Here is a 13,651-nt window from a genome sequence, read left to right as displayed (position 1 = left end):
GTGGTGGTGGGAGAAGGGGAGCTGGCAGAAGTCTTGGTACTTATTTTAAAGGACAAAGTGTGGAAAAAAGTTACCTGAGAAATATAACACCCATACAACGGAAGCCACTTCAGCCGGTCCTTCAGCACATAGCGCACGTGTCCTAGAGCGTTTTGCCTGACGGCCAAGATATTGGCGATGATCCAGTCAACTGCAAGGACAGACCTCTGTTAGTGCACAAGTGATCCATGTGTGAACCCCAGCCTTCCCTTCACAGAACCAGGAAAAGCAGGAATAGCAGGGTTGTGTTGGGAGCAGAAAGCCTGATATGTCTGAGAAACAATCAAAATACAGGAAGAAGGCAGGCTGCTTTTCAGGCCAGGGTGAGAAGTGGACACTGACCACAGAGCTGGCTGCTTTGCTAAAGTTAAACATAATTAAATCAGTGGTCTGGGCCAGTTATGTTACTAAATCAGGGAGATACACAGACACATCAAAATTCTTATCAAACCTCTGTAGAGTCAACTCTTGTCCCATAAAACTGAGTATGATCATTAATAAGCTAACTTGAGAGAAATGTATTTCAACTTCTGTGTCTTTCTTTACCTCAGCTATGGGATTGGTAGTAATATAAACCACAAAATGAAGAGACATGGTCGACCAGCAGAAGATAAAGGGCAGCCACGGGCCTAAGTGGTTTTCCATGAAGGTATTATCATTGATCAGGTTGTTTTTAGCTTTGAACCTCTGGGTGCTATAGTTTTTAAGGCAATAAAAACGAAATTGAGGAAGTGTGTATCCAAAGCAGTTACAGGTTTGGGAAAATATATGAAAAGGGATTTTGTTTGAATTCTTTGGAGAACAAAAAAGTGCCCTCACCAACGTCGATTTCTTGGCTTTGATACTGTACAACAGTTACAGAAGATATCACCACTGGGAGACTTGGTAAAGGGGTCATGGGACTTCTATGTACTATTTTTGCAAATTCTTGTGTATATATAATTATTTCAAAATAAAAAGTGTTTAAAAAAAGTAGTTTAACCTAATTTAAAGTGCACACTGCACTGTACTGGACACCAGGGTCTTATGCGATTCTATGACGGAATAGCAGCCGCGGACGTTAGGGCAGAACGTGTGTTTAGGAAATAGGGGCTCACTTACTGGCACAGCCTTTCTGCAGTTTAACAATCAGAAATATAAAATGTATGTACACTTTGCCCCACCCAATTCCACTTCCAGAAACAGAACCTACAAAAGGAAGAATGCACAGACTAAAGATGTATACAAAGAAACAGAATAAAAGAAAGAAAATAGCTTATTTACACCCATCAGGAGAAGGTAAGGAAAATTCATAGCTTTCACATTCCTGACTTTCCAAAAAAGGTAAAATCACAAAAATACAAGGTCATACCTAATACCTCCAGTGAAAATTCTTGTTTTATTGGTAACAAAAGTAATTTAATTTAAATATATAAGAACCTGTGTACCTTCTGTAGAGAAACCTGTTTCATGTAAATGAAATACAAACCTGTGGATTGATGATTTGCTAAATATATTATATTTTCTTTATTTTCTGGCAAATCTCCATATAGCAATATCTAAAAGACAAAAGAAAAGCAACATTACTTTGGTATTTTAAAACATGTACTACGGTAATGTATAAAATAGGACAAAGTAAAAAAATTGACCACCGTACAGAATATTTCCATCTGTGATGAATAAAAAATTAAGACTTCTCTTAGGAGCCTTAGAGATCATAAATGACACATGTTTAAAAAGAAGTTAAATGCAGGGCAGGTTAATGGTCATAAAGTGAAACAGAATGTTCAATATCCTGAGAAAAATACCCTACGTATTTACTGACATTATCTGAAACACTCTCCACAAGATAACCTTCCTTCCAAGAGCTTGCACTGTGATGGAACAGACAGGCATGTATACAGTAACTATAATGAGACCTAATGCAAATCTTATGAAAAAACAGTACATTTTGTTTTAAAGAACTGTCATTGGCAGAGCAGAAGCTGTATACGTGAGGTGTGATTTCAGTAGCTGTGATGAAGGAAGAATGTTCACGGAAAGATGAACGAGGAAAGGGAAGTGGCCGCGTCTGAGGCCTGCTGGGGACACTGGGCAGTGGTCAGCACAGGCTGCACGCAGACCAAAGGCAGATCCGAACCCGAGTGTCGGAAGTCTTCTGAACACCAAACCAAAGATGCAGACTCCTCTGGAAGTAATGGGGAAACAGGATTCCATGGTCAGGACTCTGTGTGTCTGTGAAGACCAGAGCTCAGGGTGAGGCGGCGTCCAGGAAGGACTGGCAGGACGGGGCGGCACCCGGGAGGGCTCGGCTCCAGCAGACGCGTTTATGCTCAAGCTGGGTGGGGCGCGTTTATGTTCAAGCTGGGTGGGGCAGACACAGATGCTCACTATGAGTCTTTCAGGAGTTTTGTATGTCTTAAATATTTCACAATCAATTATTTAAAGAAATTAGAAATACGTTTTTAAAGACTTCAAAAGAAAGGATTGCTAACTGGTATTCTTTTATCCAAGGCATTTTTATTTCTGTATCTTATCAAGGATTATTCAATATTAGGAATTAGCTAATGCTTTTTAGAGCTAACTTTTTAGATACACAGAGAGATTACCTTTTGGTCACGACACTACTCATTAATATCTTAGCAAGAGAGTAAAGAAAAAGACATTAACCCAACATCTCTGTGAATAAATGGAATTAGACGACAGGGGAATTACAACCTAGCGTTAAGGATGGCCAGTGTAGGGAACATGCCAGTTAGATCATTTAGGAAGCACACTGAAAAGTAAGGGTTTTTCTTTGCCCTTAAAGTAATTGCCTAGAAAACAAATGCAATTTCCTGCATAATTTGTGTTCCTGCCGAAACACAAATTAAGAGGGGGAGCAAAGCGGTATGTACACATTCAGGAGCTGGCATTCACCGATGGGATTTAACGTGGGTGGACCACCCACCATAGAAGCACAACCTCCAAATGGTGAGTAGCTGCTTGGATTCGGTGCATTACTCCTGCATTTCCTCAGCTTGGTTCCTTTACTTTGTAATGTTATCTCACCATACCTTGCTTTTTTTAAACTGACTTTTCTATCCTGATGCCGTCCATGTGTGTGTGTGTTGAGAGTAGAGATGGTTTTATCAATCGAAACGGCTAGTGCCTAGCACGGGGCTAGCACTTAACCCAATGCTCCTTCCCAGGTATCATGGCTCTCATTCGTTTCGGCTGCTGGAATTCTCAGAGACGGGACAGAGGAAAGCTGCCCTGCAAATGTCACTTACACTTACACACGGACTCAGCCCCTGAAAATAACCAGGCAACACTTGCTCACGTGGGCTTTCACTGCTGATTCTCCCAGAGGAACACGGGAAACCAAATAAACCTCAGAGAAGTGCATGGCTTCAAAAACGGCGAAAAGCACAGGGATTTACTGACAAGTAAACAAGTCTCCTCTGTTGCTGGCTGTCCCCGAAATTCCCCTCAGAAGGCCTTGTGCTCCTTGTCAGCCTTCCTCCTGGGAGCACAGTTCGTGTTTCCTCCCCCTCTTTCATCTAGTAAAGAATGTGATGTGACTCACTAGACCTGTAGACCCTGTCGGAACAAAACCTGTGAACCAGTAAGGTTATCACGAACCATCCCCCTGGAAGTGAGATCCATCCACGTTTCTGGAGAAACACAGACCAGCATCCCTGTGGAGAGCTCTGCCTTTTGTTAAAAGGGAAAAATCAAGTGAGTTCATTCTCCCCTTATGGCCATCACCAAAAAGTTACAATCTTATAAAGGGGACAATATAAAAAGTATGCTAATGTTACATTAATATCACATATGTTAAAGTGACATATAAGTGATCTCGACATTGAAATCGGGAAAGGGAAAGCTGGCTTAAAATGGAAGAAAGTATACAGAGAAGCGCAGGCCAAAGATACATTGATGAGACTATACTAGTAATTTTGGGGGGCTGGGAAGGAAGCAGCAGGTGGGATACAGTGAAATCAATAAATGGAGAAGTTGACCAGGGCAGAATTTAGTCAGCCTTGAATGTCACGTTTAGGAGTCTTCATTTTTATACAGTTACTGAGAACCTTTTTCCTAAACGCACCAAGTTACTTACTCCTGTTTGAAGTAAACATTCAAGGCAGTTCATAACTGATACAGCCTCCTTGCATAGCCCCAGCTAAGCTGCTACCTGGGTCACAAAGCCAATAAAGCAAACCCTCCAATGGTAGTGTTACCCTCCAGTGTGCCTGTCTGCCCACCTTCTCCCAGCGACACCTTGACAGTGGCGATCTCACTTCAGCAAACGTAACCACACCACCTAGCAAAGCATCTTCAGAAAATGGACCCTGATGTTAGACTCATGCCTCAGTTCTCTCATCTGTAAAATGAGAAGAATGGTGCCTACCTTCTAACAGTGAAATGACTCACATATAGAACAATGCTTGGCACACAGTTGGCACTCATTAAATGCTGAACTTGTTACAAACCTTTTCCTCCCATGTTCCTCTCCTTTTCCTTCCATGTCGAATCACAAACTCTGATCAGCTATATCTAAAACAGACCCGGGATGCTTTTCATTCTTGTCCACTTTCTACTTCTCTGACTATCATCTTTCGCCTGGATTACTATAATCCCTCCCCAAGTGGCCCTCTGGCAGAGCTCCACGCAAATGTCACTTGCTCAGGGAAGCTTCCCCAAACACTCACCCCAACCACTGGGTTAACCACCTCCCAGAACACATCTCCTTGTTATTTCTGGTCCTGCTGGAAGGTGAGCTCCTTGAGGGCAGAGACCTTGTCCCTGTTTTCTTTCACTTCACTGAGCGTCTGGCACAGGCCCTGGAACAAGGTGCACATCCAATATTGAATGAATCCATGAAAAGTAGGTTCTAGGGACTCCTTACTGAGAAGTTATTAGTTTTGGACCAGATTAATATCAACCTGTTTAAGAAACCATATAAAATGAGAAAATACTAAAGGAAAAATTAACCTCTAATTCCACTTAAGAAGTCAATTCTCAGGTTATTCAGCTCACAAATTAGAAATCTACCAAAGAGGGAAAGTAAATTATGTCTACAGATTCACATTTTCCATTGCTTTCCATCATATAGCACACAGGTGTCCCAGAGGTTATAAATATATTTAGTGCTACTGTAAAACCCATCCAAGAGGCTAATTTAATGGAGGAGTCTTCCTACAATTCACATATTTATTTAAAAGCTCTTGAATGTAATCTAAAGTTACACACAAAATTACTGCATACCAGGGAAAGATGTGTGTAGGCAAGGGGAACTTGAGCTTTCTCAAAAAATTTTGGGAGTGGTTTGAATGTTTTACTACATCTGTGATTTAAAATAGAAACTAAGGCATTAAAAACCATCTTACACAAATGCAATCTAAAATAACTGTTTTGCTCACAGGATTTATATTTATAGAAACTGCAAAAACAAGGATCTGAGTATATTACTCTGAGATCTTCTTCTAAGTCTATTCCCTAGCCAGACTTAAATTTTGTTAGACTGGAATCATATTTGATTGGGAAATGTTTCATTTCCTTTTACTGAAGGCTTGTGTCACTGTTTAAAAGCAAATGCAGGCGCACATGGACCTGTGCCCAGCTCTATTACTCCCAGCTAAACTGAAGGAAGTGGCCTAAGGTCTCTTAAGGTCTTCACATGGATGATAAATATGAGAAAAAGAGAATTAGGGACACAACCAACAACTTACATTCTCTTTAGGACTAGTGATATCTGAGTAGACAAGAGGTCTCTTCCCTGATTCTAAATGAACACATTTCATTCTACTAGTTTAGAGGCCTTTAGAGCAAGACACAGAATTCAAATTTAACTCATTAAGAGTTTCAGACTGTTTTTGATGAAACAGCTGTACAGGAAGAAAGAACCAGTTAAAAATGGTCTCTAGATATGAAGGCCTTGCCTACTTCTGAGGAACCTGAAATAATGTGTTAATTAAATGACTTACAGAGAAGCTAAGACTTAAATTCTTTATCTTGTTTCCAGTGATTTTGAACTATTTTACACTTGAAGCAGGTCTCTTAGAAACCTAATTTTATATCAATTTTCACATTTATTATGACAATGTATCATGTTATCATTTAGGGGAGACAGAATTAGCAGACAGAGCCATCAGCCCAAAATGTTTTAAAGTAAATTCCAAGTGTTACTGACTGATTAAAGCAATAAAAAAAATGGGGACTAAAATACTAGTATGGATGAGGAAGCATGTTATCATATCACTGGATGTTTTTGGCCTGCAAATACAAATGATTGGTTTTCAGTGTATTCCATTGGAAGGAGGAAAAAGAACAGAAAATTTTTTAAAAATACAAAGAAGTCTGATATTTAGAAAAAAATTACATTAGTTTTTAACAGCTTGCAAACAGTACTTTAGGAAGATTTTTTCATTATCTATCATAACTATGACAATTACGGTTTGCAGCCTCCTCAACATTCTAGGACAGAAACTACAGTAAAACTAGATTTCCCTGCAGCTACAGGTGAGTATCAAGTTGCCACCACTCCCTCCACAGGAGTCCTAACCATGCCTTCTGCCAGCACGTTCCCTTTCTTCTTAGCTTTCTGCGAGTTTTCCTTAAACTCCAGCTCCAAGATCCACACATGGCCCAGCTGAGCCTCCCTGCAGCACAAACTCAAGGCCTCACCCTGGGCGGGCTTCACAGTGGGAACACAGCCAAATGCCAGCGTATTCACCATACTGTATATAATTCCTAGTTTGGAAGTTGTATTACCTGTAATCTATCAGGTTTTCAGTTCTTTTTTTTCCTTTGGTTTTTTTTTTTTGGAGGGGTTGGGTTTTTTTTTTGCAAGCTGTCACAAGATGATAATGTAAGAATCAATTAAGAATTAAAAGAACACCAACACATGAATAAAAAGTTGCTTGTTATACAGCCAGCAGATTGGTTCTGATAATAAGACAAGTACATGTTCTATTTGAGGGATATGTGAACAATTTGTAAATAAGGAACTAAAGGCTTATGGGAAAGTATTTTGGAAGTAGCCTTGGCATAAAGAACCAGGCTCCCTTTACTTCAGCATGTTAAGAGAGTAGAGACCGCAATGTTTTAATACATAGAATTTATTCCCCTAAATAAATAAGGAAAAGTCAACCTAAGAAACAATAGGAAGGCACTGAATAGGCAGAACTAAGGAGTGATTACCCTGCTCAGCTGAATGGTGACTCCAAAAAAGAGGGGTCTGTCCTAAACCTGGGACCTGTGAGTGGTACCTTATTTGGAAAAAGGGTCTTTGCATTTGTTAAGATTTTGAATTTGGGGGAGATCATCCTGGATTATTTGGATGGGCCCTAAACCCACGGACAAGTGTCCCTCTAAGAAGGCAGAAGGGAATTGGAGACAGAAGAGGAGGCAATGAACCCACAGAGACACTGGAATATTAGGACTACAGGTCAAGGAATGTGGAAAGACAATTCTTGCTTAGGGCCTCGAGAAGGGTAGGCCAGCAAACACCTTGATTTCAGGCATTTGGCCTCCACAGCCTTGAAAGAATAAATTTCTGTTGTTTTAAGCTACTGAGTCTGAGGTAATTTGTTATGGATGCTACAGGGAACTAATACAATTACTTGAATCAGTATCTCCACAAAGAGTAAAGAGGCATGTGTTGATTTACAATGAGTCTCAAATTAAGAGAGATATGTAAAAGTTTAAAAATCCTTATTGCTTTTCCCAAGGAATAAATGGTGCAGAAGGTACTCAGTTGAGTTTTGGTACTATTGAATTTCTAGGAGTTCTAAAAAGATAAATTGTAAATGGCAATTTTAGCAACAGTCATGGAAATGTTTTCCTATCTCAAAGATGTGTATGAAAATAAAGTAGTAAAATGGGAAGAACAAATGTTTACCCAGCATCCAATGGGAAATCTAGCAATAATCTTCATGCATTTATAAAAGGATGTCTGAGGCCCTCAACTATAATTTAACACTTTATTTAATTTGGGTGCCATACTGAAGTTTGCCGGGATTCTAGAAATTCCCCATTGATCCTTAATGATTCATTTTTAAAAAACAGTATGTTGAGAACCTAAAAACATAAACTGGAGGTATATATGGAATAGGGTAAAAGGTAATATATGCAAATTCAAAAACACCGTGAAATCTGCAGGTGTATTTTAAAATAAGAAATGTGTTAAACACAAAGTACTTCCAAGGCATATCATATTTATATCACATGGAACATACTATGTTCTTTGAATAAAAATAAAATAACCCACCATAGGTAGAATTATTATTTGAAGAGGTAACTGACTTTGTCAGACGTCTGAGTCTGTATCCAGCTGCCATAGGATGAAAATTAAATACTCACGATAAAACCATACACTTAGACAGGTGCGGTGAAGTAAGGGCGTGGGGAGAAGAGACTGGTCTGAATTTGTGAAAAATTTAAATGAGGCCCACTGTGAAAGTTAATTACTAGGAAAACATGATCTGGAAGAGCGACCTTTCCTTCTTTCCCAGGAAACACTCACAGATACTGGTTTAAATGTTAGGCCCTGGCTTTTCCTAGTTCCCTTCCCCCAAACAACTTCCAACTGGGGCGAATTCGGGAGTCATCGGGGATCCAGAGCAGTACAACTGCAAAGTCACAATAGCAGCTGGTTGACACCAGGGTGAAAACAGTTGCTCTGAGGGAAAAAGAAAAGAAGAAAATGATAAAACAACGTCATCCATTCTCTCCAGCCCACCCTGATTTAAGGAAAAAAAAAAAAAAAGAAAGAAAGAAAAAGGACTAACTGGATATAAGGAACAGCCAAGAATCAAGCTCTTTTTTCAAATGGAGAAATGAAAGGGAAATCCACAGTTATTTTCGTATGAGACATCAAATAACAAAAGAGGATCCTTTACTCGTTTCTACAGATTTAATCTACAAAATTCAATTGCAACAGACAAAGTAATCAGACAAAATTTAAGCCTAGCCGAAGTGGGCAGGAATTTTATCTAGGTTAAGCCTTCTACAGTAACAAATGTATTCGTTTCCTTGCCCAGCTTTCACTTATACTGGGGAAGAATGCGGAGCAAAGTCGTACTTACTGTCCAAATAGTAGCAGTAACCCGTTTCAAGAGAAGGTCTCCAATTTTTAAAAGCACACTTTGGAGTTCAAACATTACCACCTTTTTAGACCAAACGCCAAGAACTGTCAAGGGCCTGCTCTACTTCAGGGTTCATCTGCGCCCACTTAGCTGAGCACCAAGACAGACAGTTACAAAAAGGGGGGAGAAGGGGCGGTCGATCTCACTGGTAGCCTCAGAACAATGTTACTACATCCTAGTGATCTTGGGGTACCTGCAAGGGGGCGTCCGGCCAAACCCTAAAGCGAGTACATGAAACTTCCCCCAGGGTAGGTGGGCGAGGTGACGGTACGTGTCGTTCGGGGACGGATCGGCCAGGCAGGGCCGAACGATCCCAAAGGACCCGGGGGTGCTGATCGGTTAGAAGCCGGTTGGGTTGATCCGCCTGCGCGCCCGCGGGGACCCACGCCACTCAGGGCGCGGCGGGTGCGGCGGCCGGGCGGTGCCTCACCTGCACCCCGGTGTAGTTCTCGAAGAAGAAGAGCACCATGCTCTGGTAGGTGCGGTAGAGCCGGTCGTCCACCGTCTGGTAGAGGCGGGAGGGCAGGAGCGCGGAGAGCAGCCGCCAGGCCCCCCAGGCCAGCACGTAGGTGGGGGCCGTGCCCAGCAGCACCGCGGCGGGGAGCACGCAGCGCATCGAGTACATGTGGAGCGCCAGGGAGAGAAGCATCTTCCCGGCGCGGCGCGGGGCTCTCCGCCCGCTCCTCCCCGTCCGGCCGCCTCCCGCCGGCGACCAATCACCGGGCCGGCCCGGGCCTCGCCGCCGCCCTCACCTCCCGGGCAGCCGGCCGCTGGCCGCACCTGAGACGCTCAGCGCGCCCCGGCTCCGGCCTCCGACCCCAGCCGCAAGGGCCGCGCCGCCGCCGGAGGGGATGCGGGCGGCGATGTGGGGCCGGGCGGCGGTCGCGGCTGCGGCCCAAAGGGACGCCACGGCCCTCCCGGGCTCGGCAGCTCAGGAGCGCTTACACCCCATGACCCTCTCCCCTCGCCCTGCGCCCCTGACGGGGGCGGGGCTCTGCGTAAACAACGCGTCTCCTGATTGGCAGCCCTTCCCCCGGCAGGGGCGGGGACCAGCGGAAGCAACATGTCTCCCGATTGGTCAAGTGTAGTTGAGGCGCAACGGACCCGCGGATGCACGGATGGTCCTGCTCTGGCTAGTGCGCATGCACCAAAGCCTGGCCAGGCCGCGGACCGGGAGAAGAGGTGACGCCCCCTTGACTGCTGGTGGGCGGAGCGGGGAGAAGGTGGGCGTGGGCCGGAGGAGGGGCCCGGGCGGCCTGGTGTTCCCTGCCCGGCCCCTGGGCGCGGTTGGGCTTGAAGGAAGACGCCCCGGGCCTCCCTGCGCCCGCCCCGGGACGCGACCTCAGCCGAGACGTCCCCTTACCTGGGACCTGGCCGGCCCCGCCGCGAAGGGCTCCCGCGCCCGGCGGGGCTTGTCGGGCTGACTGCGGGACGGCCGACGGGACGCACCTGGGGCTGTCACTGGGGTGCTCTCGGCTCCGGCCGGCGGCTTGTCGCGGGCCCGTAACGGCGATCGTCACACGTCTGCGCGGCCGGATGGCCTGCTTACAGGGCTCCCGACACTGTTCAGGGTCCCTGTGCTTCACCTCCCCAGGCCTGCCCCTTGGCTGATTTGTTTTTTTATCAGGAGCCTCGTGTTTCTTGTAGTTGTCAGAGTCCTGTGCGTGTGCAGGTAGAATAACTAAAAGGACCGGCATACGTTTGGGACCTTCACCAAATCTGGGAAGGCAGGGCAGTTGTTCTATTGATGTAAAAACAGATCCAGAGGCCTTCTTTGGCTACAGTAAATGTGATTTAACGTGCAACCTTTGCAGGGATAGTTGTACTCCAAAAGAATGCCAGGTGCTTTGAGAAAAATTTTTCTTAGTGGAAGGAAGGCTGTGGGGTAACTTTAGGCAGGAAGGCGTTTTAGGGGGAAATTTAATCAGAGCCAGCATGGTGGCTACTTTGTACGTAACTGACCTAACATGATTCATAGGTGGTGACCTTGGGGGACAAAGTCAGGTGAATAGAGATGTCTCAAAGAACAAGTGTTCGGACAAGTATGTTGCCAATGGGAGGCTTCACACAATGTAAAGTCTTTGGACAGAGCTTCCCCTCTGCTCCCTGTGGAATGTAATGCCCTGGACTGTATGGACCAGATTTGGTTTGGGGGGCAAAAAGGAGTGCAGATAATGTGCACAACCAGTGCTGCTGCTCAGCTTCCTTAATTGAGACCAGACACCCCACAGTTAGGAAAATGTGCCAAGAGGTGAAGCCCGAAGGTTCAGTGTTCACATCTGACTGGTATGGGTGAAGTCAGTATGTGTGTGCTTCATGCAAAAAACGTTATTCCCGTGAGTCATGCCCACATTGCTGTCAGTGCATTGTGCAATGTGTGGCATGGAGACACTCAGAACTTGTCTCTCTTGTACCCTGTTTATATCCAAACCCAGCCCCTACCTCCTGGGTCTACCCCTACTACCCTGTGGCCTTCACTCCTCTCTTCGTACCAATACACATATTTCCCCTCCCTTTCGGCCACTACCTGCTTCTTAAGCTATAATCAACCCACACTGTCTGCCTCTACTTTCTCACCTTGTACATTTTTTAATCTCTTGCAATCTGACTTTCTTTTCCACCACTCTCCCGAAAGGGTTCCTTTTGAGGAGCACAGCTAGCCTAGCCTGCATGCACTGGCTCTGGGATGTGACAGCAAAAACCCTGATCCCACTAAGGCCTTTCTGGTGCTTACGTTTAGCAAGGCATTACATTGGGGATAAGTTTGATGCCAAGGGAAAATTCATAGTTCTATAGGAACGTGTATTAAGGAGCTCTCGTTTAGTCTGGGGGCGAGTAAGTCTTCTCAAGTAGAGTTGTAAGATGAAGCCTGAGGGTGGAGTTACTAGGCTAGACCCAAAAGTGAGAGGGAAAAGGAAGAGCCTTACAAGTGGGAATAGCATATGTGAAGGGCGGCAGCTAAGAGTCCATGGTGTACTCAAGGGGCTGAAAAGACCTGTGTGGAGCACTGTAACAGGCCACACGTTTTTTTTTAAGATGCCCCCTAAAAGAATACTATGTATTTCCCTAATTTTAAGTTACCTAAAAGTATTTTTTATCATAAGTTTAATTAATGACAAAAGAAGTAAGTAGTGAGGAGTTGTAAATGACATTTAAAATAAAGTGCTTACGGAGAAAATACAAGTAGAGGCTCTGTGGCATTTTACTACACTGATGGACAGTGACTGCAATGGGGTATGTGGGGGGGGGACTCGATAATAAGGGTGAATGTAGTGACCACATTGTTTTTCTTGTGAAACCTTTATAAGAGTGTATATCAATGATACCTTAATAAATAAATAAATAATAAAGTGCTTACTGAAATCTTTTAAACATACCTCATAACTTACGAGTACTATAGTGATTAATACACAGCACCATCCATTTAAAACATATTTAGGATTTTTACCAATTAGAATTTTACACTGATCTTTTTTTTTCTTCTTGAAAACATACTTTCATGTCACTTCAACCACAATTTGTCTTAATGGAATATTCTTTTTTGCTTCAAAGTCTGTTATTGATCAGATTATGTCATTAAGGTTCTAAGAGTTAAAATTCAATCCAGATTGAGCTATTACTATCGTTAGCAATATGCAATATGCAATGTAATCAGTGTACATTGCAAAATCTGATAAATAATTATTGTAAATAAAAGTAAAGTTTTATTAGAAATGACTGTCTTAATGGTACCTTAATTAAAAGAAATTGCCCCATTATCCACTGGTACCCTCAAGCGTATTACCCCTTTCCTGCATAGTGTGGAAATGGGTAAGATTTGGGGTGGGCCAGGTGGGTGGAGGCCTTTGTGAGGTATAAGGTGGGACGGAGCTCCAAGGAGTCTTCATACGCAGGTCAGTTTTAGGAAAGTTGAGCATCTGAAAGTCGGGTCCCTTAAAGCTACTCACGACCACATCCGTATTGATTCTCAAGGATGTGCACGGCCTGGCCCAGTTTGAAGTTTATTGGTAGAGAAAGTAAGTGGGGCAGAGGAAGGAGATGAAGATGATGGGAGCTGAGTCAGGAAAGGAAAGCTAGGAAGAACTACATGACAGCAGGTCTTATGAGATATGAGAGGATTTCAGACTTTATCAAAAAGGTCCTGCAAAGCCACTAAAAGGTTTTAAGAGGGAAGTGACATGATGAAATGTGATTATTTTTTACTAGTTACTGTAAGCCACTGAGGTTTTCAGATCATTACTGCAGTATAACCTGACCTTTCCTGATATTACAACTAATTTTACTTTTTTCTTTAACTAAAAAAATTTTTATTGAGGTGCTTACAATAAAATGCACAAATCTTAGGGTACAGCTTGTATTTTGATATATGTATACACTAATGTAACCATCACCTAATCAAGTTATCAAATATTCTAATTTTTTTCCCCTTCACCTATTACTTCACTCATCCTCCCACCACCTTTCACTGCAACCACCAGTCTATCCTCTGCATTTGGGTCTGT

General features: G+C 43.5%; 1 protein-coding gene across 2 annotated transcripts in view; it reads right to left on the bottom strand.

Annotated features, from left to right (window-relative positions):
- Window positions 1–10,168, bottom strand: part of AGPAT5 (1-acylglycerol-3-phosphate O-acyltransferase 5) — a 33,424-nt gene extending 23,256 nt beyond the window's left edge. Inside the window, exons 1-3 of one of the 2 annotated variants that reach the window (XM_036898194.2) lie at window positions 9,580–10,147; window positions 1,508–1,577; window positions 75–190 (exon numbers count right to left, since the gene is read on the bottom strand). In XM_036898194.2, the coding sequence (XP_036754089.2) occupies window positions 75–190; window positions 1,508–1,577; window positions 9,580–9,798 (405 nt within the window). In that variant the 5' untranslated portion in view covers window positions 9,799–10,147. Of the gene's footprint in view, window positions 1–74; window positions 191–1,507; window positions 1,578–8,527; window positions 8,684–9,579 lie in introns of those variants that run through there. The other variant, XR_005027310.2, reaches the window with a different exon arrangement.
- Between the last annotated feature and the right edge of the window lie 3,483 nt (window positions 10,169–13,651).

The sequence above is a fragment of the Manis pentadactyla genome, chromosome 7 (assembly GCF_030020395.1).
Source record: "Manis pentadactyla isolate mManPen7 chromosome 7, mManPen7.hap1, whole genome shotgun sequence".
Classification (NCBI taxonomy): Eukaryota; Metazoa; Chordata; class Mammalia; order Pholidota; family Manidae; genus Manis; species Manis pentadactyla.
Note: the sequence above shows the minus strand (reverse complement) of the source record. Positions and strands in the feature narration are given on the sequence as shown.